The following is a 27,916-nucleotide window of genomic DNA, read 5'->3' as shown; positions in this document are numbered from 1 at the left end:
CCGGAGCGCGGCGGGGCGCGGGCGATGTGGGGAGGCCCGGGCGGACGCGGGACCGGGGGCGGGGCCAAGGACCCCGAGGGCACCGCCCCGTGGCGCCGCCGGAGCCGTCGGCCGAGCACCGAGCCCGCAGCCCAGGGTAGTTGCGGCGCCCGCGGTGAGTGCGGGGTGGACGAAGGCGGGACGGAGCGTGGATAGGGAGGGACACGGGCGGGACAGCGTGAGGACCCGAAAGGACGCTGGCCGGACAGCTGGGGGACACGGGCGGAGCCGTGCGGGGATCCGGGAGGACGCGGGCGGGACAGTTAAGGGATCCGGGAGGACAGCATGGGGACCCGGGAGGACCGATCGGGGCAGCGCGGGGACCCGCGGGCGACGCCCAGGTGCGACGGCCGCGGTGGCTCCGTGCCCACCGTGCCTGTTGCCCGCAGACTCGGAGGACGCGGCCATGCAGGGCCGGGCGGACGCGGGCGAGGCCGACGAGGAGGCGGGGGCCGGCTCGGGATCAGAGGCCGAGGAGGACGCGCTCTGGGAGCGGATCGAGGGTGTCCGGCACCGGTTGACGCGCGCCCTGAACCCGGCCAAGCTCACGCCGTATCTGCGCCAGTGCCGCGTCCTGGACGAGCAGGACGAGGAGGAGGTGCTCAGCACATACCGTTTCCCGTGCCGTGCCAACCGCACCGGTGAGCCCGCCGCCGCCGCCGCCGCCGCCAGGGGTTTCCTGGGCCCACTCCAGACAGACCGCTGGACGTGGTGGCCGGTGCGGATGGCGAACCCTGTGGGATCTTTCCTGTGCTCTTTGACCTCTCTCTGGTTCTCTCTGCCCCATTTGTGTGGCCACGCACTCACTTAGAGAATCAGTTTTCCTTAAGAGCTGAAGTCCGACCTTAATTTTCTGAGACTCCTCTCCCACTGGGTGTCTTTGGACCAGAGCTGGCAAGGGAGCGGGGGTCTCAGGGAACCTTTAAGCCCGCAAGGGCATTTTAAATGCTTGGGAAAGACAGACATCGATGCCCCCCGGGCGTGTGTGTGTGTGTGTGTGTGTGTGTGTGTGTGTGTGTGTGTGTGTGTGTAGGGGTTCTGGGGACCTGCTGCAGGTGCTGTGGGGGAAGGTGCTTTTTTTTCTAGCCAGGGCAGACTGAGTTTTGCTCCCTGATGTGTTGGAACAGGCCCTTGTGTGTGTCACAGGCCAAAAATCTGGGGAACGTGGGCCCTGGAGCGTTGTGGTGTCGGAGAGCAGGGGGCGCCGGGGAAGCCCTCCGCCTGACCCCGCCTGCAACCTTTGCGGCAACCTGTACCCTCAGGGCGCCTCATAGACATCTTGCGCTGCCGAGGCAAGAGGGGCTTCGAAGCCTTCCTGGAAGCCCTGGAGTTCTATTACCCAGAACACTTCACACTGCTCACTGGCCAGGAACCCGCCCAGCGCTGCTCCATGATCCTTGGTAAGCACCCTCGCCGCACAGCCAGGCCAGAGCTTCCTTAACCCTAGCCACATCAGGGCCTACTCCCGCAATACCCGTTGGACCGATAGAGAAACTGAGGCAGAGCCTGGAGAAGTTTACTCAGGCCACCCACCATAGGTGGAGGGTAGGCTGGATCCAGAGTTCAGAGTCCATGTGCTTAGCATGACTCTTTCTCCCTGAGAATCTTCCCGAATGGGATGGCTTGCACACACAGCTTAGTTTCTCACAGACACATTCAAGAGTCAATGAGGTGGCTTAGTGGGTAGTGACACAAGCCAGCAAGCCTGGCCACCTGAGTTCAGTCACCAGGACCCACATGGTGGAAGGTGAGAACCTCCAACTCCTGGAAGTTTTTTTTTTTTTTTTTTTTTTTTTTTTTACCTCCACATGCATACTCTCCCCCACTCCCAAATAAATAAATGTAATAAAGCCCAGTGTGGCGGTGTTGGTCTCTAATAACACTCAGGAGGCAGAGGCAAGACCAAGTTCAAGGCTAGCCTAGGCTACATAATGAGCTGCAAGCCAGCCCTGACTGCACATCCAGACCTCCTGTCTTTTTTTTTTTTGTTTGTTTGGTGGGACAGTTGGCAAGGCTCCTTGTCCGAGCAGTTAACTCGGACTTGGCCTGCCTGTCTTGTTCAGGATCTATGGCTGATCCCACTTGTTTGAAGTGACAGCATTAAGAAACGTGTATTTGTGAAGCTGTCATATAGCTCGTTTGTAGAATCCATGGCCGGCGGACAACCGGGTTGTTTTTGGTTTTGTAACATTCTGTCCTTCTGTGGACAGCTCTGTGCAGTTCTGCTCTGAACTGGGGAGAGTTTCTGAAGTGGCGTTTCTCAAAGAATGTCTATATTTTAAGTGTTTTATGACCTTCCTCCCCGACCGACCGTGAGGGTCCCCTTTGTTATACTTTTATGAATCCCCAGCATGGTCTTGAAACATTTTGCCAAACAGATATGTAAAAATCATGTTTCAGGTTTGTACCTTCTGGTTTTTGTTTTCCTCTTTGAGACAGGGTTTCTCTGTGTAGCCCTGGCCATCCTGGAACTCAGTCTGTAGACCAGGCTGGCCTTGAACACCTGCCTCTGCCCACCAAGTGTTGGGACTAAAGGCGTGCACCACCACCACCCCAGAAAGGCTTGTGTCTTCGTAAGTGATATAGTTCATCGTTTACTATTTAGTGAAGAGGAGTAAGCAAGGTGGGTAGAGAGGTGATATTTATTTTATATTTCCCACCACAGCCGGTGGTGATATTTATTTTATATTTCCTACCACAGCTGGCGGCGGTGATATTTATTTTATAGTGCCGTGAGGTTTAAATAAGTTGACACAGTGTCTAGTATAAAGAATGAAACCGGGCTGGAGAGATGACTCAGTGGTTAAGAGCACTGGCTGCTCTTCCAGAGGACCCGGGTTCAATTCCCAGCACCCACACGGCAGCTCACAACTGTCTGTAACTCCAGTTCCAGGATACCTGACATTCTTACACAGACATACATGCAGGCAAAACACCAATGATTATAAATAAAAAAATTTAAACAGAAAGAATGAAGCCAACAAACATTAGTGACAGGTGTTACTGTTATTGCTGTGGACTGGAACATGTGTTTAGTTTTTTTCTCCTGTTTTTATTTAGTTGTTTGCTTTTCTTGTTGTTTTGTGGGAACTCTTTATATATTATGGCTTTGAGTCCCATTATAGTTTTTTCCTCCTTTATTTACTTATTTATTTATTTGGGACAGGGTTTCTCTATGTGCCTTGGCTATCCTGGAACTTACTCTGTAGACCAGGCTGGCCTCGAACTCACAGAGATCCACCTGCCTCTGCCTCCCGAGTGCTGGGATTAAAGGTGTGCGCCCCCACCGCGTGGCTTACCTCCCTGGATTTTATTCAGACCCTCCTGAATCTTCTTTTTCCTGTCCTGGCAGATGAGGAGGGGCCCGAGGGCCTGACCCAGTTCTTGATGACCGAGGTGCGGAGGCTTCGGGATGCTCGGAAGAACCAGTTGCAGCGAGAGCAGCAGCTGCAGGCGCGGGGCCGGGCCCTGGAGGAGGAGCGGGCCGGGCTGGAGCAGCGGCTGCGGGAGCAGCAGCAGGCGCAGGAGCGCTGCCAGCGGCTGCGGGAGGACTGGGAGGCGGGCAGCCTGGAGCTGCTGCGGCTGAAGGATGAGAACTACATGATCGCCATGCGCCTGGCTCAGCTCAGCGAGGAGAAGAACTCCGCCGTGCTGCGCAGCCGGGACCTGCAGCTCGCGGTAGGCCCTGGGGAGACGGTGGGGTCCGGGAGAGAAGGGAGATGTTTGAACATCAACAAAAAGATGGCAGCGTGGTCATCGATGTGTGTTTCAGAGTCACCATCGACCCAATTTTTGACTGAGAATTAGTTCTTTGGCTGCCCTGTGTTCATGTTTCATTATGTTATGACTGGTTATGTACACAGAGAGACACACCCCACAAAGCATATGACCATTCTGGGAATAAGTTTTATTTTATTTATTATTATTATTATTAATTTGTGACAGGGTCTGAAGTATCCTGAGTTGGCCTCAAGCTTGACATGTAGTTGAGGATAGCCTTGAACTTCTGATCCTCCTGCCTCCACCTCCCAAATGCTAGGATGCAGGTGTCTTGTTTACCTCGTGCATAGTGCTAGGAACTTTGTGCGTGCCAGGCGAGGACAAACCCTTCCACTCTGGGAACGGCTTTGGTTGTCACACCTAGGTCGGTGACATGAGCATTTAGTAAGTAGAGGCCACGGATGCTGCCGCGCGTCCCACCACGCCCCCGATAGCCCCACAGCAGATTTGTGCAGCTCAGACTGTCCGTAGTGCCAACCAAGGTAATGAAACTTTGGGCCGTAAGGATTCAGTGAGGTTAGGGCTTGGAATGTCAGAGGCAGGCGACGTTCGCTTGTGCCCTGTCAGGCATCACGGTCACCCAGCGTGGGTCCCATGCGTGGCTTCGTGGTGTCCACACCAACGGACGATTGCTCAGGTTCCTTACCCCAGTATGGATGCTGGGGCTCACCGTGGTAGAGGGACTTGTCCAAGGTCTCAGCGCCTAGGTATGAACTGCATCTGCCTGGTACCCCAGCAGGCCTCCTCCTGGGGATGATGCCGTTCTGCCTGTTTCTGGCCGGTGAACTCCCACTGGGTCCTCTCCATTGGATCCCTCTCATGGACTGAGGGTCTCTCAAAGGCCGAGGGATGGAGGGAGCCCTTCACTTTCTCTCCTCCATTCTCGAGACTCCAAATGGAGTTTCTGCTGCCCTGTTTGATGGCGGCCATGTGCTGTCCCAAGCGCCGAGAAGCTATATGGATCAGAGGCTTCCTGTGGCAGTGGCACACAGCAGGCCTCCTCCAGAAAGTAGTTTACGGAGACCCTCCCCCAAAAGCCTGGCTTTAGTGTTGGTGGTGATGACATGCGGACTGGGTTGGGAGGCGTCGTGAACAGCATGTGGGACTCGGGGTACACTGTCTGGGTTTGTACATGCCGACTGGCTCCGTGTTTGGGGGGAGGGGAGCCCGGATGAGAGTCCTGAGGCTGCTGTCCCCACTTGAGGTGGAGGTGGTGTGCTTGCCGACGGGAGCCGAAGGCACCTGCGTGACTGGGGGAATGTCCTGTGTGTGTCCAGTCATGGGGAGAGGCACTGCCGGGCTGCGGGAGCGGCTGGAAAAGATGCAGAGGAAGAGGTGCCTTTGCTCATGGGTGGGACCATCTGCTTCAGTGGCTGCTGTTGCAGTTAGTGGGTAGAGAGTGAGGAGAAGAGGTGAATAGAGAGCCCGCCCCCCATCCACCTGCATGTCTGGGAGCTTTTCCTGTCTTAGAATTTAAAGAGGACTCGCAGGTGGAGGTTCTCAGCACAGCCGACGGGGTGGCTCCCCAGCTTGGCCTCCTCCTACCCTGGACAGGTGTTTGTGGTGGCTGATTTAATACTGTGTTTTATAGGGTGCAAAGTTAATGAGCTGTTATTTCCAAGCAACATAAATTTAAGGAGTGAACGCTGTAATTTCGTGCTCAAGAGTTTGTACAGCGGGATTAAAGGCATCCGGGTTTCCTGGGGCTTGGCTGGCGACCTGTGCTCTGAGCTCACCAGGGAAGCCCGCTGCCCGCTGCCTCCGCGGGCGCGGGCGCGCGCGGGTCAGGCAGGAACCTGGGTGTGCAGTTGCGGTTTGCTGGGAAGGGCGTGGCCAGGCTAGCCCCTGGAACCAGCTGTCTTTCTCCGCTGGGTCACAAAGCATGTTTTGTGAGTGGAAAGGAATGTGGGGGGGTCAAGACTTTCTGAGTCTGCGGAGGAGGAGTGGACTGTTAATTTGAGGAGCTGCTGACCCAGCCACAGACTGGGGTGTGTATGGATGTGCTGTTCTGGGCGCCGAGCCCGGAGGACCAGCAATCATTTTCTAGACCAGGACACCAGGCATTGGTTCTCTTGAGAGCATCCCCAGAGGTCACTGTGCTCTGTCCCCCCCTCAGTGACCTCACTGATGGTCAGCACCTGCTGCTCCTCTTCCCTCTGCTTGGCCACCCCAGACGCCACATGCATTTGGCAAACATCCCTGGCCAAGAACACTGTACTCCAGCAAACTGACCATGCGTGTTGGACCTTGGGCCAGGCTTCATCAGCCGCCCACCCCCATCCAGCTCCCAGGCCAGGCTCTGGCGTCCCACACTGAGCTGGTGACGGGCCAGGGCCCTGGGCTTTTCTTTCTGAAGCTCCACAATGGCTGGGTCTCACTTGTGGTTGCCTCACAGCCCGGTCATTGTCTGCCTCAGTTCTGAACCGCTCCAGGAGGCAGGGGGAGGGGAGGGGCCCATTGTGCTGATGATAAAGCTGAGGCTGGGAGGAGAGGAGGGACATTCTTAGAGGGGCACAGTATGGGTGGTCAGTACCGACGCCTACACCTGGAGGTGGGGGTGTTGGGCACAAACCAGCAAGCTGATCTTTTGGAGAAAACCTCTCTGTAAGGGTTTTCTTTCTTCCCTTTGTTTAAAGACAGGGTCTCACTAGGTAGCTCGGGCTGATTTAGAATTTAATATTAGCCCAGGCTGGCCTTAACTTCTTGGCAACCCTCCTGCTTCAGCCTCCTGACTGCTGAGATTATGGGCATGCACACCCCACATAGTTCCTTGGTGAAGAATTTTCCGAGGTTCCCCCCAACTCCCCTGTGTGTGCTGGGGGCTGGGTGGGTAGGCTCTGGGATGGAGGGGCATCCTTGGCTGCTGGGCTGGCTCAGGCCCTCAGGCTCATCACTTCCTTCTCCTCCTTCTGGTGGAGATAAGGAGACCCAGGCAGGCCCAACCAGAGGCGTTGGCTTGCTCAAGGCAGAGCTGGGACCAGGCCCTGTCTCCCTTCCATTCTCATGTAGCCCTCCTCCTCCATCACATCAGCACTGGCCAAATTATGTGTTAGGCAGACATCTTTCCAAGGCTCTCCCCCTTTCCTTCTCCCTATTACTTCCACATTTGCCCAGCCTGGCTCCTCTTCAGAACTGAGTCTCAGGCAGACCCCCTGCTTAGGCTTCTCAGGGACCCGGGGACACCTTGGGGTAGTTCCCCGTGGGTCCCTTCCAGGCTGACTCACGTCTTGGGCCTCAGGTGGATCAGCTCAAGCTCAAGGTCAGCCGGCTGGAGGAGGAGTGTGTGCTGCTGCGGAGGGCCAGGGGGCCACTGCCTGGGGCCGACGACAAGGAGAAGGAGCCAGATGGTGCGGATCTGCTCTCCGAGCTTCGGGCGGAGAATCAGAGGCTGACGGCCTCCCTGCAGGAGCTCCAGGAGGGTCTTCAGCAGGTAGGACCCTGGTGCTGGGCCTGTGGGTCAGCCAGAAGTCGGCGTCTGCTGCTCACTCTCCTGACGCCAGAGGCTGAGAAAGTCAGCCCCAGAGCCTGAGGGCCGTCGACGCAAGCCACGCTCACTTCTCACCTGAAGCTCTAGGGCCTGGGCCTCAGCATACTGCACTCTCTGGGGGCTCAGTCTGGGGTCTGTAGCCAATCCCTAGGGGTCTCAGAACCCCGTAAAATTGCACTCCTGAGTGTATGTATGTGAGCGTTTTCCTAGAGAGAGGGGTCCAGTTTCTCTTTAAGATGGGGTGTTAGGGATCAAGCCCAGGGCCTGGACCTACACTCCAGTCCTACTTTCTCCTTTCGTTATGATCATTTTGTTTTGACCTGGTTCACTCTAGTCCCGGCTGATCTAGGAAATGGTTATGTAGCCCAGGCTGGCCTCAAATTTGTGGTAATCCTTCTGCATCTGCCTCCTGAGGGCTGGGATTAGAGACCTGTACCACCACTCCTGGCTCTTCAGGAATTTGTGAAGGAGTCTCGGACCCTGAAGTGGCTGAGACAGTCCCTAGGTTTGGGTGGCCCCAGGACTGGCTCGGTGTCCTTGGTGTCAGCGGCAGCGTGGACTTACCACTGTCCCACAGGGAAAGTGGAAAGAACATTGTTTATTTTGTGGGATTGGGGGTGCTTCACTAGATGTGGGCCTAGGGTCTGGATCTTGGATTCAGGACCAGCCCCTTGAAAGCCTGTAGTCCAAGGGGTGGGGAGAGGTCTTGGGAATAGTGCTAGATGTGTGTGTGTGGGGGGGAGGGGGTCAGAGCAAGTGCGAGTGGGGTAGGGATTTGTTTGTGATCATGGTCCTGACTGAGCTCAGAATACACCTTCATCCACTCTCCTCCCTGAGCCGAACATGTCTTCTGGAAGACAGTGGGGCCCCAGGGGCCACACCGATCTCCACATGCAGAAACCGAGGTCTAGGTGCCAAGCCTGGGGTAGCAGCAGGCTTGGCTGATTTGGAGGGTTGAGGGCTGTGTGTCTCTGTATGCCCCAGGGGGGCGGCTTGGAGGCCCAGGGGTTGAGGTGGCCCCTGACTTTACCCTGCAGGAGGTGAGCCGGCCAGAGGCTGCAGGCTCTGAGCGCATCCTGCTGGACATCCTGGAGCATGATTGGAGAGAGGCCCAGGACAGCAGGCAGGAGCTGTGTCAGAAGCTGCACGCTGTCCAAGGCGAGCTACAGTGGGCTGAGGAACTCCGGGACAAGGTAGGGACTACTGCCCGCCTCTCACCCCCACCCTGCTCCCCCACTGTCTGCTCATGCCCTGCTCTAGGCGTGGGATACTGGCAGGCATTGGCAGTGTATGCAGCCATAAGTGTTCTCAGGTCCCACCCGGCCCTGTGGTCCCTCGGCCGCTTATAAAATAATCATTCGGAGGCTTAATATTAATTGCCAATTGTATGGCCTATGGCAGGCTTCTTGCTAGCTAGCTAGCTCTTACAACTTAACCCATTTCTATTGATCTATAAGTTGCCATGTGACCGTGGCATTACTGGTCTGCTGGCATCTTGCTGTTCCTCAGGCGGCAGCTGGCATCTCTCTCTCTCCTCTCCTCTCCTTTCTTCTCTCCATGTCTCTGCTTGGATTTCCCACCTGCCTCTAAGCTGCCTTGCCATAGGCCAGTGCGGCTTTATTTATCAACCAATCTGAGCCACACATACATACTCACAGCGTACAGAAAGACATCCCACAGCAGGTGTATCCCGGTAGCCTTCCTTTGGCATCTTCAGCAGGCATGGCTCATCCATGCACACTCATTCACCCTTGTGTAGGGCCTTTTTATGCATTGCAGGTCCATTAGAAAACACGTCTAAGACTACCTAAAATGAAGAAATAAATCTTAAAAAAAAAAAAAAAAACCCAAAAAAACATCCCACAGGATTTGGGGATCTAGCTCAGTGGTAGAGTGCTTGCCTAGCAAACAAAAGCACTTGGGTTTGGACCCAAGTTCGGTTCTGAGCAACTATGTCTGGTTGCTCCTAAGCGGTACCAGGGGATCTGTTGGTTGCCCTCTGTCAACATCTGCACTCATGTGCACATACCCCCCCCCCTAACATATACACATGCTTAAAAATAAAATAAAAAATAAACCAAGGCTCGCACTTCTGAAGAGGGTGTTTCTAGCAGGCGGGTGCACAGGGTGCACACCTGCCCACCTGCCCAAGGTCATGCTGGGAAAGAAGCTGAGAAGGGTAAGGGGGTCGTGGGCCGAAGTTTCCATGCGAGACCGTGGCATGGAGGGTGCTTTGGGATTATCAAGCCCGTTTTATGACGTAGGCAGTTGAGGCCCAGCAAGACAAAGGCGATGGCTGAGGATGTCCCATGGGAGAGGTGGGCGCTTGTTCCTGGGTTTTTGGGGTTCTGAGCCTGGCCCCCTTGCCTTGCCCACAGTACCTGCAAGAGATGGAGGATCTGCGGCTCAAACACCGGACGCTGCTGAAGGACTGTGACCTCTATAAGCACCGCATGGCCACGGTGCTGGCCCAGCTGGAGGAGATTGAGAAAGAGCGGGACCAGGTGAGCTGCGGCCTGCCGTGTGGCATCCCTCGTCCCATCGCTGGTTCTGGTTTAGGGAGGAGAAGGAGGAAGCAGAGGCAGGATGGGCACTGCAGGAAGAGACATTATAAGGGCACTGAGATGAAGTTGGCAGGCCAGGGAGACAGGTAAGCATCTTCCCACGTACCCAGGCAAGCCTGTGAGTGTGCTGGATGGTGAAGCGTGGGCCTCGGATGCCCGCTGGTCCAGTATGGGCCGCACAGTCCCCCAGAGACTCTGCTCCAATCCTCTCATTGCGCAGGGCCCAAAGAGGGCCAGCCTTGCCGATGATCACAGGCAGGCGGCACTGGAGCAGGGGCCATTCCCTTGGGAAGTCACCCAGGGGTTCTTGCATTGCAGCCAGGATCGCTGCCCTTTTCCTATGAGCACTTGAGAGATCTGCCCTAGACCCCGAGCTCCCCCTGCCCTCCAAGATCCTCCTGCATCTCAGTTCTCAGCCTGGAGGAGGGACCTGCAAATATTTGCTGATGGAGAAATTCCCCAAGGTTTTGGCTTTGTGTTCCTGGGCGTCACCCAGGCCTGTCTCCCGTGAAGGCGGCAGGGCAGCTGAGGACTTCAGACCAGTTCCTTTATGCCCCTGTCCACTGTGTGGGAGGGCCCCCCCTGTGGGCAGGCCGGGAGGCTTTTGTCCCGCCACACCTGTTAGGATGGTCCTCTGAATCCCCTGGGAACGTAGGTTTGGGGTGTCATCCCTGGCATTGTGAGTCTGGTGCTTTGGGGCCATCAGGCTATTCTCAGCCCCCCGGCCTCTGCTTTTAGCTCCCCCCTGAGAAGCAGTGCGGGCAAGTCTGGGCCTGGGGCTAGCTCTCAGGGACTTCATCCTCACGGGAGGAAAGAGCACTAGGCTGGGTTAGACTCGTGGCTCCTGTGCTGTGGTTAAAGTTAGGTACACAGTGGGGTCTCTTGGAAGCATTTTTTAAAAATTTTTTGAGACAGGGTTTTTTCTGGGTAGCCCTGGCTGTAGACCAGGCTGACCCCAAACTCAAGAGATCCACATCCCAAGTGTTGGGATCAAAGGCATGTGCTGCCACCGCCCGGCTCGGAAGCATTTTCAACCGAGGGGTGTGATGTTCCAGGACTCTGGCCTTTCCGGTTAGAGCTATCCTGTAGCCCTGGTGGTGGTGTTTCTTCCCCTGTAAGTGAGGCCCGCGATCAGTCCTCTGAGTCGGTCTGTGTGTAGACGAAAAGAGCTGATGCTGAGCACAGCCCCTCCCCCCCCAATAAAAGAAGTGCCCACAGGCGACAGTGCCATTCTTGTCCTGTCCAGCCCACTGAGCCAGCGTGCCTCCCTCAGAGGCTGGCTACCCTGCTCTCTCCAGGCCATCCAGAGTCGAGACCGGATCCAGTTACAGTATTCTCAGAGCCTCATCGAGAAGGATCAGTACCGCAAGCAGGTGCGGGGACTAGAGGCGGAGCGGGATGAGCTGCTCACTACCGTCACCAGCCTGGAGGGCGCCAAGGCCATGCTGGAGGCCCAGTTGCAGCGGTCCCAGGGGGGCTCCTGTCTTAAGGTGAGTGGGGGCAGAAGTAGAGTAGTGCCCTGGGGCCGGGGTGCTGTGGACTTGAGGAACCTCTCGGCCGGGGCTGGGAACATGGAGGTCTTGAGTAGGGGGACCCCGGCCGGGCGGGAACGTGGTTGAGATTAGCAATAGCTTGCAGCCGAGCGGTTGTGGGCTGACCTCTAGGTTTCTGCCACTGCTCTGGGGGACGCTGGATCATATATGAGCTGACTGCAAGCCTGGATGCGGGAGGGCCTGTGAGCAGAACCCTCAGGGGCAGCTAGGCTAGTCCAGCATAGGCCTTGAAGTTCCACGAGAGAGCAGCTGTTAAACGGGGGCCCAGAGAGGGTCAGGGGTCTGCGGAGATCACACAGTCAGGTGGCATTGATACAGGGCCTGGACCCTTGGGAAATCAGACAGTGACCCTTGGGCTCGGCCAGGAGCTCTGCTGTTTCCTGTTTTTGGTCGCTTGTGATGAGCTCATGGGCCTGGAGGGGTAGAGGGAAGATGCATGAGTATGTGATCTCTTATGTGTCAGAACCTTGGTGGCTTTCACGCTGAGCTAAAAACAGACCAGTTCTGCCCCCAGGCCCGTTAGGGCTGGGCCTCTCCACCCCCTTGTCTGGTCCTATGGGCCTCAGTATTGCAAATCCTAGACTCTGTCATGGTCCTGCCTCAGGGACCTTTGCGCATGCGTCTGCCCAGATCTTCCTTTCCAACGGTACCTATTAGTAATTCCCATATCCTGAGTCCTCAGCTCAAATCCCACTTTGCCTAGAGAGTGTGGATATGCCAGGCAAGGCGGGGCCTCTGCTGTGCTCTGTGCCCAGGGCATGTTCCTTCTCTAGCCCTCGCCTCTGGGGTGATTTTGTTCCTCTGCTGGCTGTAGTCTCCCATTTTGTGGCATGGGCACCATGAAGGCCCAGATCTGGCACCCTGTGCCTGGATCTTCCCTCTGCCTAGCCTGTGGCCGGTATGCAGTACTGACCCTGGCCAGCCTGGGCTCATGCTCACCTCCTCCCTTCCTCACCCTCTGGCAGGCCTGCGCCTCTTCCCATTCCTTGTGCTCCAACCTCAGCAGCACTTGGAGCCTCAGCGAGTTCCCATCCCCAGTGGGAGGCCCCCCCGAAGCTACAGGAGAAGCCGGGGGATCTGAGGCCCATACCTCGGTAAGCTGCCACCCACCTCAAACAAGGGAAGCCTGGGTGGGACTTTCCTGTATTTCCAACGTGCACACTGTCTCCACTTTGCCAACCATTGCATGCCACAGACAAGCACGTCGTCGTCGTCGTCGTCGTCGAGGCCCAGGGAGGCTGAGAACCATGTGTGTTTCTTTTTTTTTTCTTTTTCTTTTTTTTTTTTTTTCTTTTTTTGGTTTTTCGAGACAGGGTTTCTCTGTGTAGCTTTGTGCCTTTCCTGGAACTCACTTGGTAGCCCAGGCTGGCCTCGAACTCACAGAGATCCACCTGGCTCTGCCTCCCAAGTGCTGGGATTAAAGGCGTGCACCACCACCGCCCGGCTCCATGTGTGTTTCTATGTGCAGCTGTTTCTGCATGTCCATGTGTGTGCAGGTACAGGAGTGTGTATGCGTGTGGAGATCGGAGGTCAACCTTGGGGGGAGGGGGGGGGAGTCATTCTTCAGGAGCTGTCCACCCTGTTGTTTCTTTCAATTATTTTATTATTTTTATATTAATTATATGTATGGGTGCATATCTGTGTGTGTGTGTGTGTGTGTGTGTGTGTGTGCGCAAATATGGGTACCCTCTGAAGCCAAAGATGTCTGGTCCCTTTGGAGCTACAATTACAGGTAGTTGTGAAAGTCCACTGTGGGTGCTGGAAATGAACTTAGGTCCTCTGAGGGCAATAGAAGGTCTTAACCATCAAGCAATCTCTCTGGCTCTACTTTGTTGGGTTTTTTGTTGTTGTTGTTTGTTTTTGTTTTTGAGACTGACTTTCTCCCTGGGACCTGAAGCTGTCTGAATAGGCTAGGTGACTAGCAACCCACAGGGATCCTCTCATCCTTGCCTCCCCATCCCTGGGGTTACAAGTGTGTGCTGTTATCCCTGGCTTTTTTTTTGAGCTGAGGATCCAGCTCAGGTTCCCACATTTGCTCAGCAGAGACTTCTCTGGCTAAGCTTCTCCCAGAGCGCGCAGGTGCGGGGAGCCTTCATACACTGCAGTCTTTTATGCCTTTCCTTTCGTCCTGGGCCCTGGGCCTTCTCTGTGAGCTGAGGGCCGGGATGGCTGGGCTGGAGGTGACAGGCTTTATCCCGGGGTTGCAGGAGGAAGCCACAGACAGCGAGAAGGAGATCAACCGGCTGTCCATCTTGCCCTTTCCACCCAGCGCGGGCTCCATTCTCCGCAGGCAGCGTGAGGAGGACCCGGAGCCCCCTAAGAGGTAACCTGCTGGAGGCAGCAGGAGCCCCCCCCCACCCCCCCATGAAGAAGGGTTGCTGGGTCCCGAACAGCCACATCCTTGGAGTTCGACAGACAGCCGGAGTCAGTCAGGACCAACAGTCCCCTGGCTTGACTGGCTGGATCGGTCAGGGCTCTAGAAACAATGAGGTCCAAAGAGGAACCAAGTCAGGTCAGGGTAAGGTCAAAGGGCAGAGAGCGCTCAGCTGCAGCCCGGTGAGGAAGTCACCGCAGGCAGCCCGAGAGCTCAGATTCTCAACCTTAGAAACCCAGTTGGCTCAGGTTGGGGGTGCAGAGAAGGTTTCCAGGGCCCAGGTACTCAAAGCAAGAAGGCCAGGCCCCAGCTTCAGTCAGCAGCAGTAGCAAGCAGGTCAGAAAGCTCAGGCCACATCCGTCATGGCCAGCGCAGGATGTGGGATTTCCTGTCTCCTGGTCCTTCCCATCACCACCTTCCCCCTCTAAGTGGCCTCCTGATGGGAGGCTAGGCTGGGGGAGGCTGTGGTGCCCACGGGCTTGTTGTGAAGTGACCTGCTCTCACAGGGTGGGTGTGAGGGAAGGGGGGGCTCTAACTCAGAAAGTAGGAGCCCAGGGCTAAAGGTAGCAGGGGAGGACAATGGCAGGGTGAAAGGTCAGGGGAAGTGGTATGGAAGGACAAGCCAGCTGTGGATCAAAGCGATTAACATCCCTTGCCTTGTGGCTTTAGGGGGCTGGGTAACCTGGGGGGCCTGGGCCTGGGGCCTGGTCAGTGTTTTCTGGGGGAATGAGACAGGAGGAAAGGCAGAGTGTCACAGGTCTCAGCTGCCACCCTGGTCTCTCTCCCTTCAGGTCTTTCAGCAGCATGTCCGACATCACAGGTAACTCCCAGGGCCCTCGGGGAGGCTCACTTTGGGGAGTTCCTTGCCACTGGCCTGGATCCTGTGTGTTCCCTTCCCCTTGGCCTGTCCCTGCCCCTGTCCAGGCAGAGAGGCTGCATGGGAGACGCCCGCGGATTCGGGTCTGGCTTGCACACCTGCGTCTGGGTGTGCCATGTGGGGGCCCCTCATTTCCTTCCCACCCCTTCCTCCTCTAGGAAACTGGAGGGCTCACCCTGTGGCCCTGACCCAGCTCTGGGCTCCTGGGGCCACTCGCCTGCCAAGGCCCCTTTCATCGCCTTCAGCTGACCCCATTTTCTAAAACTCCTGACGTCCCTCTTCCTTCCTAGGGAGTGTGACCCTTAAGCCCTGGTCCCCTGGCCTCTCTTCATCATCCTCATCTGACAGCGTGTGGCCTTTGGGAAAGCCGGAGGGCCTCCTGGCCCGGGGCTGTGGCCTGGACCTTCTCAATAGGTATGCAGTTCTTCAGGATGGTGGAGAAGGGTTTGGATGTCACCCCGTGTTTGCAGCCGGTCCAGGCTCTGCAGGGAGGCAGCAGGGCACACCTCTACTTCAGGCCTCTGTGAAACAGTCAGGTCTTCCAACAGCGGCAGCCTTGGGGTTCAGATCCTGTGCTGTGTGAGCCCCACGGGTCCCTGGGCCTCAGTTTCCTCGCCGACTAAAGGCAACAGTGATCTCTCCCACGCGCGCGTGGGTGTCAGGGAATTTCTGGCTCCTGTGAACGGAGTTCTGACAGGCACAGTGACAGGCTGCCCATGCCACCCTCACGCCAGCTTCCTCCTGACTAGGCATCCCTGCCCTGAGCGCTTTGTGGGCAAGCGGTATCCCGCTGAGCCACTTACAAATGGCCGCTGCCAGGGCTGGGGCCACCACAGGAACCCCTGTCGCTGCTGTGGCCACAAAACCCCAAACAGAAGTTACAAAACATTAAGGGCAGGATGCCCTGACAGTGACCCACTCAGTCCATGGGGGAAGGAGCCCCCCCCAACCTCCCCAGTGCCACATGACCTTTGAACTCAGAGCTGCTGGAGAAAGTAAGAAAGGTTAGCCCGGGAAGGGCCTGGAGTCCGTGACGGGGTAGGAGCGGGGAAGGAAGGTGAAAGTTCAGGCCAGATGAGTCCCAGTGGGCTCCGTGACTCAGGCCAGGGACATGTGGGTTTTTGCTTGTGTGAATTGGATGCCTGGGAGGGGTCGGCTGCTGTTCAATGCCAAGGCAGCTGCTAGCCTGCTGCTTTGCTCCTGGGACTAGGTGGGGTTCTTGTTTTGTTTTGTTTTAGTTTTTTCAGAGACAGGGTTTCTCTTTGTAGCCTTGGCTGTCCTGGAACTTGCTGTGTAGACCAGGCTGGCCTTGAACTCACTTGCCTCTGCCTCCTGAGTTGCTGGGATTAAAGGCGTGTGCCATCCCTGTCCGGTTTACATGTTGTGTCCCAGTTTCATAAAATATAAAATTCAGAGGCATTAGTGAATTTGCTTAAGACCGTGGAGCTGAAAAGTACCAGGGCCATCTTCAGGGACCCCATCACACTTGGGTTTTAGGAAGGCCTTAGGAACCACTGAATGCTAGCCAGTGTGAGATGGGGTTGGGGCAGGGGAATGAATGTCCAGTCAAACAGATGAGGCCAGAGCAGGACCGGAGGCCTCCTGCCTCCTAGAGGCAGCTTGGCCAGGCCTCCAGCACCCCACCCATCTGCCCCCACCCCTGCTCCTCTTGCAATCCCAATCCTGGAGCCCAGTGTGACATTGTCTCGGCCTGTGCAGGATGTGCTTCTAGGGGAAGGGGCGGAGGTGCCTCCCTTCCTGCCTGCGGTGGCCCTTCCTCCAGCCCGGCTTGCAGCGGGGTCCTGGCTGTGTTCCAGGGGACTCCAGGATGCAGAACCGGGAGCAAGGCTCTGGCTCACCCCTCCTGGGCTTGGGCTGTAATCACCGGGGTCACCCCTGCTGCCCCTGCTGTTCTGGGGAAGGAGTTGGAGGAAGAGCCCATATCGGGCTGGGCGCAGAGGTGGCTGAAAGGGGAAGGGGACAGGGCCTCCCCTAACATCAGGCCGGGGTGACCCACTTGGGGAAGAGCTGGCTTTGCACCCAGAGGCTTGGGTTCAAATCTTGCTGTTTAATGCTACCCTGGGAGCCTGTGCAGGCCACTTAACATCCTAGGCCTCAATCTGGGCGATGCAGGTCTCGAGTCCTTTTTTTTTTTTTTTCCCTTTTTCTTCAAGGTTCCTGATTTAAATAGTACCTGGTTCACTCTTGGGTATTCTAGCTAGTGCTAAGGCTTTGCAGAGCCCATATGGCTGTGTGTGTGTGTGTGTGTGTGTGTGTGTGTGTGTGCGCGCGCAAGCAAACATGTCTGTGTAGTAGTATGTGGGAGGGTATGCGTGCACAAGTGTGCTGGCTTGTGTGTGCAGGTGTGGAGGCCAGAGTTGACATTAGTCCCACATAGCTGTCTACCTTAATTCCCTGCCCCTGGGGTTCCCTGTTTTGGCTAGACGGCCTTCATTCTCTGCTTCTCCGGCGCCGATGTTACAGGCGCTGTACCTGGCTTTCACATGGGTACTGGGCACCCAAAGCCAGGTCCTGAGCTTCTGCGGCAAGCGCCTCACTTACTGAACTACCTCCCCAGCCAGGAACCCAGCCAGGAACGGTTCTAAATGCAAAGCCACTGGAGGCTGTGGTTTGGGCACACCTGCCGTCTGTCAGATGCACCTGTTGGGTGCCACGCACATAATTCTGAGCCTTTTTAGGTGCCAACTCTGCCACCCCCTCCGACCTCTCTCCACTCCTCGGTTAGGGGACAGGGTAGGCCTGGGTGGAGTAGAGCTAGAAGGTGAGTGGATGGATGGCGGTGTGGGGGAGGGGGTGAGGAGGAGTCCAAGAATGGTGTGAGAGCTGGGGACTGGGAGAACGTTGGAGAACGTCGGTCTGCTGTCTCTCAGCAGAACCCTGCACCGGTCTATACTCACTCATGTGGTCCTAGAGATCTCTAGAACCTTCTGACCATGCAGAGAAAGTTCTAACAACGTCTTTGTCCACGTCCCCTACCCACTGCTGGTGCCGCCCTTGGTAAGTGGTAACTTCTTTGTACCTCACGTTTCCCGCGTCCCTACCATGGTAGCGCCATTGCGACCTCCCGGAGGGTTGTCAGAAGCCTTCAGCATCCCAGATCCCTCACTGATGCAGATCAGTTGCATACACAGCCTGGAGATCTTCCCCCGGTGCCCTGGGACAGGGACCCTCACAGGCCACAGGGCCCATTGCCACTCATGGCTGGTAGAAAGGGCCGGTTCTCTGACAAGACAGGGCTGCGCCTGGGAGGCCCTCTCAGCCCCGGTGCCTTAGTCTCAGACAGGCTCAGGGTCAGCTAGTCCGTCCTGCTCTCTCCCCTCCTCTGAATCTGCCAAGGTCCCAAACAAGGGGGTCTCTGCACACTGTCCCCACCCAGCCCTAGGCCATTCCCAGAACTCCGGCAAGTGCTCAGAGCAGGCTGCTTGCTCGTGGAGGCTCAGAGGAGCCACAGGGTCCTTCGGTGACCCTGAGAGGGGTAGTTGTCTACAGTGCTCCCGAGGAGGGGGGTGCCAGAGCTGAGTCTTTAGGTCGTGGGGTCCACGGAGGCACGGGAGGAATCTGAGAGGAGCTGTTCTGACGCAGTGACGAATAACGACTGTAGTCTGTGCCTTTGCAACAGCTGGGGACATTGGGCTGATGGGATTGTCCTCAGTCCCACCTGATGACAGGAAGTTGCCCAAGTGTTTTTCTTAAATTGTATTTTGTTCGTTTATTATGTGTGTATATGTGTGTGCATGTGCATGTATGTGTGTGGGTCGGTGTATGTGCGTGTGTATATGTGTGTGTGTGTGTGTGTGATTGTGTATGTGTGTGTGTGTGATTGTGTATGTGTGTGTGCCATAGAGCAAGTGTGGAGGTTCGAGGACAACTTGTGGGATTTGTGGGATTTGATTCTCTCTCTCTCTCTCTCTGTCTCTCTGTCTCTCTGTCTGTCTCTCTCTGTCTCTGTCTCTGTCTCTGTCTCTGTCTCTCTCTCTCTCTCTCTCATCATGTGGCTCTCAGAAATGGAACTCAGGCCACCAGACTTGACAGCAGGCACCTTTACCTTCTGAGTCATTTCATCAGCCTGGCCAGCGTTTCTTCAGCATGCCCCTTAAGGACACAGATGCTGGAATTGTGCTGAGAGCGCGCTACATTTCCACTCATGGCTGGACACGTCGGGACGAGTTAGGGTTGAGGGGTGGGTTGCAGGCATTAGTCAGGCCATACTGTTTCTCTCTATGGCACTTTCCTCTCTCTGCTTTTCTGTCCTCACGGCTTGGTAAGAAAAGCCTGGGAAGGACCTGAAATCAACGGCCCATGAGACAGTGGTCCAGGCTTGGGGGTGTGGCTCCATTGATAGAGTACTTGCCTAGCGTGAACTGGATACACGGGATATGGTGATGCTCATCTGTCATCCCAGCACTCGGGAGGCCGAGGCAGGAGGAACGGAAGTTCAGGGTCATCCTCAGCTACATAGAGAGCCAGCCTGGGGTACATGAGACCCTGCCTTAAGAGAGATGGAGTATGGTCCAATTTACTTGAGAGGAGTCAGGATTGCGTTTTGTATCCAGTTCTGCTGAGAACAGAATTAATCAAGTCTCGTCTGGGGAATTCCTCAGCCCAGGGTGGCTTCACAGCTGCTTGCCTTGACCCCCACACCCACAGGGGCAGAGGGTGGCCACGGTCATCCTCGCTTTATGGACAAGCAGCAGGTTCATTCTTGCGAGTTCAGGACATGGTTTAGGTAAGGTTTAGTGCAGGCGTGTCCAGACTTTGGACATCTCAACATGAGGTTGTCATTTATGCGGTTTTCACTCTGTGCATCTAGGTCACACACAAAAAAAAAATCTCATGTTTTAAGTCATTTATGATTGTGTGTTGGGTTGCACTGAGTGCTGTCGGGGTGGCCTGTGTGCCATGAGTTGGACATATTTAGTGGAGTCTTCTGAATATTCTGCTCTAACTGGACGAGTCTCAGAGTTCCCCATTCTGCCTCGGTCTGTCCACATGGCCTCCATGAAGCAGGGCAGGCCCCCTGGGCCTGGCTTTCTGGCTTGACTGAGGGGACAGGTGCCACCTGCAGGGGGCAGTGTGACTGCTGTCGGGTAGGGTAGGCTCTGCTGAAAGAGAGGGTGCCCCTCTGCAGCTAGCCTAGCCCTGGGCTCATGGGAGAGACTTGGGGTCAGTTTGTCTGAGATTGGCCGCTGGGCCCCAGTAGTTTTCACCCGGGGTGGGCAGGACTCTGCCACCGTGGGGGACCCCAGCATCTCTTTGGCTTCACAGTCAGGGCCCCCCCGCTGCATCAGGGTGTAGGGCAGACAGATGCCTTCCTGTGGCTCAGACAGTTGGCTGGTTCCAGCTGGCTTTCCTGGGAGCCATTGCTCGGGATTCTAAGTTGGTAATCGAGGTACTAAGCTAGGGTGCTGCTGGGAGGTACGTGTGGCGCCTGCCATTTCCTGCTGCCTCTGGTGTGGCTGTTGGCATTGAACCGTCTGTAAATCCCGTGATCTGTGCCCCAAGCTTCCCATCACCCTGGAGCCCGACTCCTCTCGGTCTGTCACTGTACCCCTGTTCCTTACCGAGCAGTGACCCCGGTGGATCTTTCCCTGAAACCTCTTCCTATCCTCTGCTCCTCCTGCAGCTGCTTCCAGATTAGATTCTAATGGCGCCTCTCTCCTTGGACAACCTTTGCTTGCTCCATCCTCAGTGTGTCAAGACATCGGCCTGGGTGTTGGGGCATAGGCTGGATTTCACAGATGTCTGGGGACATCTGAAGGGTTCTGGGGAGAAAATGTGAAACCTGGCCTGGGGGGCAGGGGCGCTGGCGCTAGTGGGGTAGACTTGAAGCCGGGGTAGGGGTGGGGTTGGGTGGGTGGGTGTGTCTTTCTTCAGGGTGATGGGAGGAGAGGCTGTGTCTGAGTTGAGCTTTGAAGCAGCCGCAGTGTGACCAGGCTGGGGAAAGGATGTTGCAGGTGAGGGCGCTCTAGGGGCACTGGCCCTGGGTGAGACCCGTGGCCTGTTTCAGGCAGCAGGATCATGGCAGCTTTCCAGGTGCACTGGACTCTTTTTTTTTTGAGACAGGGTTTTTCTGTGTAGCTTTGCACCTTTCCTGGGACTCACTTGGTAGCCCAGGCTGGCCTCGAACTCACAAAGATCCGCCTACCTCTGCCTCCCGAGTGCTGGGATTAAAGGCGTGCACCACCACCGCTTGGCCTGACTGGACTCTTATTCCCGTCTTCCTCCCCGTTAAGGTCTCTGGCCATCCGAGTATCCGGTTGGAGTCCTTCTGGGGGCCTGGAGCCCCAGGATAGGAGTCCAGATAGCCTGCCAGTCCTTGGGGACAGAGGGTCTGGGGCCGTGGTGCGAAGGGTACTGTCTGGGCCTGGTTCAGCCAGGACCGAACAGAAAGAGGTGAGGTCCCTCTCCCTGAACTGGGCACGAGTGCCCTGCTTTAACAAGGGTGGGCGTTGGTTGGGGAAGGGGCATCCATGGGTGGGGCTCCTGGGGGCTGGCTGAAGTAGTCGTTGCTCTGCCCTCAGCCTGCCGTGAATAAAATCTGTTTGGGTAGAGTGGGAGGTGGGACAGGATGACAGCATCTTGACAGAGTTACATCCCTAACATCGTTCACTGCCCGGGTTATTCAGCCTAGAGCAGAAGGCACTGGCCTGGAGGGGGCAGGCCTGGAAGCTGAGGCCCAGCAGAGGACCTTGCCCTGGAACCAGGGCTCTACACTCCCCTTCCTGCTGGACTCAAAGGGTAAGCCTGGCCTGTGGGTGGACCTGGTGAGCTCATGAGACCCAGCCAGTCAGGGCTCCTTCAGTCTAGGATGGGGGTAGGCAGAGAAGGGCCCAGACGCAGATGCAGAAGCCCACGTCCCGGTGCCCAGCAGGGCGGTGGCCTCTTTTTTGTGTGTGTTCCTGTGTCCTTCCTCTGTGTTTGATAGGCACTAACTGCGAACAGAACACTGCATTAAGAATCCAGAGGCCTGGCTTTGAGTCCTGGCGCCATTTGCTAGGGACTAGGCAGCTTCGAGCAAACCCTCTTCTTCACCTAAGCTCCTCACTTGAAGGAGGTCCTTGCAGCCCTACCGAGGGCCGTATCGCTGGCCAGTGAGGTCCCTCGAAGCCGGTCGCTGGGCTCCCTGACCTCCCGTGTCCTCCCTGTCCTGCCCAAACCCAGCCTGCCAGTCCTTCCACGAGGCCCTGGATGCCTGGGCAAAGGGATCGGGTACAGAGCCCTTCTACATTCGAGCCAACCTCTCCCTGCCTGAGCGGGCAGATCCCCACGCCCTTTGCGTCAAAGCCCAAGAGATCCTGCGGCTGGTGGACCCGGCATACAAGCGGAGGCAGGAATGGTTCTGCACTCGGGTCGACCCCCTCACCTTGCGGGACCTGGACAAGGGCACTGTGCCCAATTATCAGAGGTGATCCTGGCGGCCTAGGGTGGCAGCCCATGGGATCTGGTACGGGGACGTAGCCCTCTTTCCCCTGGGGCGGGATGAGTTGGAGGAGGAGAAGTTGGGGCTTGCGTTTCTTCCAAAGTGTGTGACTCAACTTCCCCCTACAGAGCACAACAGCTTCTGGAAGTCCAGGAAAAATGCCTGCTCTCCAGCAGGCACCGAAGTCCTCGAAGCAATGTAAGCAGAGATGGTGGGCAGGGAGAGGCATTGGAGACGGACCAATGGGGGTGGGGGGAGTCCAGAGGGAGGGGCAGGCTGAGTATTCTGTCATCCTGAGGAGAGAGAAGGGGAGACCCGCTTTCTGATTTAGGATTTAATTGATCTACTAGACACCGGGGGAACCGAGAACATTAGTTTCCTCATGCAGGGTGGTGGAGAGATGAAATGTAATGGAATGTGCCCTGTGGCTATTACACCGTGGGCACCCGAGAACAGCCATATTCTCAGTCCCTAGACTGGGGCACCACTGTGCCCACAGCAAAAATGTTTCCCTGATTAGGTCCCCGGGAGACCCCATTGCTGGAGAGTTGGCAGGGGGTGTGTATATCAGGCAGACTGTGAAGAGCCTGCAGTCACGTGGCTGCTTCTTCGGCTACCAGAGGACATGCTAGCCATGTCCTGCCTCCTGGACAGCAAGCAGTGGCCATGAGTCCCCACGTATCTGGGACCAGTGCTCGCCCCCCATAGTTATCAGGCTTGAGCTAAATAGTGTGGGTGTCATTGACGTTCCTACCCAAGGTCTTGCTGCTAGTTCATTGGAGGAGAGGCTGCTGGGGGCTGGGCTGGGCTGGGCTTGGGGGGAGAGTTTCGCATGGACCAATTGAGCCAGGACAGCAGTGTCAGGATGCCCCCTTTGGGATGGGTGTCCTTCTTGGGATGGGCGTCCCCTTGGGATGGGTGTCCCCCCCATGGGATGGGTGTCCCCTGTGGGATGGGTGTCCCCTATGGGATGGGCATCCTCCTTAGGATGGGCGTCCCCCTTGGGATGGGCATTCCCCTGTGGGATGGGCATCCTCCTTAGGATGGGTGTCCCCCTTGGGATGGGCATTCCCCCGTGGGATGGGTGTCCCCCTTGGGATGGGCATTCCCCCGTGGGATGGGTGTCCCCCTTGGAATGGGCATTCCCCCGTGGGATGGGCGCCTCCCCCCCCTTAGGATGGATTGTACTTTGTGTGATGATGATCTTCCTTCTTGTGCTCCCAGCTGAAGAAGCGCGCCCTGGGGCTGGTGAGGCCCAAGCCTGCAGGGGGCGCTGCAGGAGACTCAGCGGAACAGCTGCTGGCAGAGCCCTGCTCAGGTGAATCTGAGCGCATGGGGAGCATTTCCACTACTCACGTGCCCAGGGTGCCTCTGGGCAGCTGCTGGTTTAGAAGTGGGACCGTCTTGAGGGACAAGGCTCCCTGATGGTGGGATGGATTGGAGGTAGCCTGTTGGCAGGTGCTGGTGTGTGCGTGTGTACGTGTGTGCGCATGTACATGTGTGTGCATGTACGTGTGTGTGCGCGCGCGTGTGTGTGTGTGTGTGTGTGTGTGTGTGTGCACGTGTGCACCTGTGCTCGTACCTCTGATGAGGGTTAATACCAGCACCATCTACCACACCGGCAGGGACTTGGGGAGGAGCCAGATGAGGAAGTGGCACTTCTGAGGGAAACCAGGGAGTCAGAGGCCCTTTCTACCAGAGCCTCCAAGGCGAGCGGGGAGCCTACCCCTGACAGAAGGCATGGCTCATGCAGAGTCACCTGAACACAGTGTGGGTTGTGACTTTGGAGGATGATGGGACAGGAGATGGGTGTGGAGAGCCGGGCTGAAGTCCAGGAGACTCAGCAACCCCTTCCTTGCTCAGGGGGTTTCCTGTCTGTCAGGTGAAACAGTGAGCGTAGTTAAGAGTGAGGTGCCCTGCCGGGCGGTGGTGGCGCACGCCTTTAATCCCAGCCTTTAATCCCAGCCTTTAATCGGGAGGCAGAGGCAGGGGGATCTCTGTGAGTTCGAGGCCAGCCTGGGCTACAGAGCGAGATCTAGGAGAGGCTCAAAGCTACACAGAGAAACCCTGTCTCGGAAAACAAACAAACAAACAAAAGAGTGAGGTGCCCTGGAGCGTGTGCTGGGGACCTAGGAAGGTGCGCTTGGGGTGGCCAGTGGGCAGACTGGTGGCAGGTGCATGGCTTTGGGCGACAGGGGAAAGCTCCGGCGTTGCACGCACCCGGGCCGATGCTGTGTTCTCCCCAGGCCCTCAGGCAATTCTTTTGTCACCGCTGGGAGGATGTGCCCTTTGCCCTGGGATGTTGGGAAGTCAGCTGTGCATTGAAAGCAGGGAGTCACAAGATCTGGTTGGCGGCTGGAAGCCTCTCCCTAAGTGCTGAGTGGGGAGTGGCCTGTAGGGGGCAGATCTGAGACAGGATCAGAAAGATGCCTTCTGCTCGAGTCCAGCTTCTCTCTCTCTCTCTCTCTCTCTCTCTCTCTCTCTCTCTCTCTCTCTCTCTCTCTCTCTCTCTCTCTCTCTCTCTCTCTCTCTCTCTGTGTCTGTGTGTCTGTCTGAGCACAACAGGACTCAGGAAGGGAAACTAGGTAGCAGAGGATGACGGTGGTTTTAAGTATCTATCCTGTGGAGCCCTCATCTCATCCACGCCCCGCCCCCTCTGCAGAGCCAGAGCGAAGCCTTAAACCCTACAGCCTGGTGCGGCCTCTACTAGTGTCTGCCCTGCGGCCTGTGGTGCTCCTGCCAGAGTGCCTGGCACCCCGGCTCATCCGCAATCTGCTGGATCTGCCCAACTCCAGGCTGGATTTCCAAGTGTGCCCCGCAGGTGAGTCTACCACTAGGGTGGGTAGGTGGATTGGCGTGGGCTGAAGGGACACTGGGTGGCATTGGACAGCCAAGCCTGTGGTCCCTCGTCCAGCATGTCCTTGTTCTCCGTAGAAAGCTTCTCTGGAGAGGAACAGGGCGCATCCTCAGCTCCTGGAGCTCCCAAGGCCTGGCCTGCCACCCCTGGGCTGGGCAACAGGATCCGGACCATCCAAGAGTCTGTTGGGAAGGTAGGTACTGGAGGGGCTAGGTTGGCACTTGGGACCCAGAACCAGCATCTGGGCCATCTCCTGGGCTCCTCGGTGTCTTCCCTGTGCGGGTTGGGTTGGGACCGTGGCTCCTGGGGTCACCCTGAGGTGTGGACTAGTATTTCTTACCGGACGCTCCTTGTTTCTGAACTTCCACTGTCCTGCTTGCTGACTGGGGCTGGGGGAGGTGGCCGTGGGGTGTGACCGCTGAGATCCAGGCCCCTCTCGAGCCTGGGTCTCCAGTCTGCTTGGGTTCTTTGCTGATGAAGCAGGACTTTGTCCTGGGTGGTGGTGACAGGGTGGGTGCGGCCGGGGAGGTGGTCCCAGGAGTAAGCTGTCTGTCTGTCCGAGAAGAAGCACTGTCTGTTGGAGCTGGGTGCCCGGGGCGTGCGGGAGTTGGTGCAGAGTGAGGTCTACCCCATCGTCATCCATGTGGAGGTGACTGAGAAGAATGTCCGTGAGATCAGGTGAGTGGTGGCCATGTGTGTGTGCCCCACCCCCACCCCATGGAAGCCTCTGTTTCTGACTGTCCATCTGTCTGTCCATCAGTGTGTGCATGCTTGTATCGTGTATGTGTGTTGTGGGTATTTATCTTTAGAGAGGGTTAGGTCTGTAACACAGGTAGGTCCATATTTTGTGTATCATGTGCATGTATGTATCATAGGTATATGTACTGTGTGTCTCATAGGTAATGCATACATCATACGTGTGTGGTATATGTGTCATGTGTATCATGTGTATATGTTCTGGGTGTGTATTATGTGTTCATGCATTGTATATGTATCTTGTCTGTGTATCATGCATTATCATGTGTCATGTGTAAACCTCATACAATTATGTATTATATACATCCATATCATGTGCCATATGTATATTGTGCTTTTGAGGTATTGTGTGTATTGTAGTTGTATGTGTGTATTGTGTATCAGTCAGTGTGTATTGGTGTGTGTTATGTGTGCTGTTTGTCATATGTGCGCACAAATAATATGCATCATCTGCATGTATCACATATGCATTGTGCGTGTGCCTGTGCAGCCTGCTCTGATCGCCACCTTCCTCTGCAGGGGCCTGCTGGGCCGGCCAGGTTGGCGGGATTCAGAGCTGCTTCGTCAGTGCCGGGGCTCAGAACAGTGGCTCTGGGGACTGCCGTGTTCCTGGGTACAGGTGCCTGCCCATGCCTGGGGCCACGCGGAGGAGCTGGCCAAGGTGGTGCGTGGCCGCATCTTGCAGGAACAGGCTCGCCTCGTGTGGGTGGAGCGAGGCAGCAGCCGAGGAGGCAGCGGCAGCAGCAGTGAGGCCTGAGGACCCAGCCTGTGCCCGGGACTCTTCCAGCCACTCTCCAGACCTCTTCCATCAGATGCCTGGGCCTCCCCCATCCGGTGCCCGGACACTCTCCACTTAGGCCTGGGCTTCCGCCTGTGCTAGAGAGACTGACGCGATCCTGTGTCTGTGGTGGAGTCAGACCTCCCCATTTGGGGCCTTCCTTGTCCCATGGACTCTCCAGTGTGGGACGATAGTCCTGGGTTCTTGCCAGATTCAGCCATTGGCTTTGCACAGGCTGTGGAGGCCGGCAGGGCAGACCTTTGCCCCCGGGGCAGACCTTGTGCCTGCCCCTGACTTGCTGCTCTGTCTCCTCACCGACTCCTGCGTCCCCCTGTTTACCCCCAACATTTCCGTTTGTGGGTCTTCGTGTGTGCCTGGGCCCTCTCCCTACACACTCACCTTGGAATAGAGTTCTCACACTGTTGTCTAACTTTGCACACTCATGTCCTCATGGACCTCTGATGCTGTCTCTCCACCTGGGTGCACAAGGTCCCCGGGGTCCTCAGCCTGCCTTGCCACCATCGTGTGGCCCCCACAGTTCACTGGCTGTTCTCGTGTGTGCTGTCATGCGGATACCATGGCTGCCCTGGTCAGCTTGAACCCTTACGTCTCCTTGTGTGCGTCATCTCTCCGTGTGTGTGTGTGTGTGTGTGTGTGTGTGTGTGTGTGTGTGTGTGTACATCACACTCTCCCCGTGACACTGGGCACTAACAAATGTGTGTTCTCTGCAGCACACCAGGATATGTTCTCTTGGCTGGTTTCCTGTTCCCCACCTGCCTCGAGGAGGCCGGGGTGGCGGTGCTGCTAGGCCGCCCGAATGTTTGGCTTGGGGGTGACCCCCAGGGCCTTTCACTCAAGCTGCACAGAATGAGTCATTAAAGTTTGTCATAGAAGTTGGTGGCCTCCTGCTTGCTTCCATCCCTGGCCTGGGGCCCCTGCTCCACTCCCCCCCCCCCCCCACCTCTTTGTCTCCATCCTCAGCACTGGCAAATTCCACCTTTTCAGGTCCCTGCCAGCTTGCTCGGTCTGTGGCCAGGGTCACATTTCCCGTGACTCCTCCCAGAGATGCTGCCATCTGTGCAGGCGTCACCTTACCTGTCACAGTGCCGGGTGGGGGGCCTCAGCCCTGCCTTGCTTCGTCCGCAGAGTGTCCTCTGGTGCAGGTCACGGAAGCCAGCGGGGTAGGAGTGGCTTCAGGAGTCTGTTCGGGAGACCCAGAACACATCGTGGGTGTGTGGATGTCCCCGAGACAGCCCCCCCCCCTCCGCCCCAGGAAGGAGGATGGTCACCCCCAGCGGGAGCAGTCCAGGCAGACTGACTGGAAGAGGTGCCCCTTGGCTTTGGGGGCTAGGATTTCACTTACAAGATGTTTATGGTGTGTGCCCGCGGGAGGGAGAGTGCCGAGCGTGT

At 56.8% G+C, this 27,916-nt stretch overlaps 1 protein-coding gene across 1 annotated transcript; it reads left to right on the top strand.

Moving 5' to 3' along the window:
- Card10 (caspase recruitment domain family member 10) lies at positions 1 to 27,399 on the top strand. The gene is made up of 21 exons (XM_006979120.4): positions 1 to 154; positions 429 to 680; positions 1,302 to 1,439; positions 3,392 to 3,717; positions 7,058 to 7,249; positions 8,344 to 8,499; positions 9,685 to 9,810; positions 11,169 to 11,360; positions 12,389 to 12,517; positions 13,631 to 13,746; positions 14,589 to 14,617; positions 14,965 to 15,088; positions 20,929 to 21,088; positions 21,322 to 21,433; positions 21,857 to 22,100; positions 22,244 to 22,313; positions 23,340 to 23,433; positions 24,778 to 24,936; positions 25,050 to 25,165; positions 25,538 to 25,650; positions 26,248 to 27,399. Exons 1-21 carry the CDS (start codon positions 25 to 27, stop codon positions 26,483 to 26,485), a joined length of 3,216 nt encoding a protein of 1,071 aa, XP_006979182.2. The 5' UTR covers positions 1 to 24; the 3' UTR covers positions 26,486 to 27,399.
- The last annotated feature ends 517 nt before the right edge of the window (positions 27,400 to 27,916 follow it).

This window comes from Peromyscus maniculatus, chromosome 20 (assembly GCF_049852395.1).
Source record: "Peromyscus maniculatus bairdii isolate BWxNUB_F1_BW_parent chromosome 20, HU_Pman_BW_mat_3.1, whole genome shotgun sequence".
Lineage (NCBI taxonomy): Eukaryota > Metazoa > Chordata > Mammalia > Rodentia > Cricetidae > Peromyscus > Peromyscus maniculatus.
This window is presented reverse-complemented; position numbering and strand designations above follow the sequence as displayed.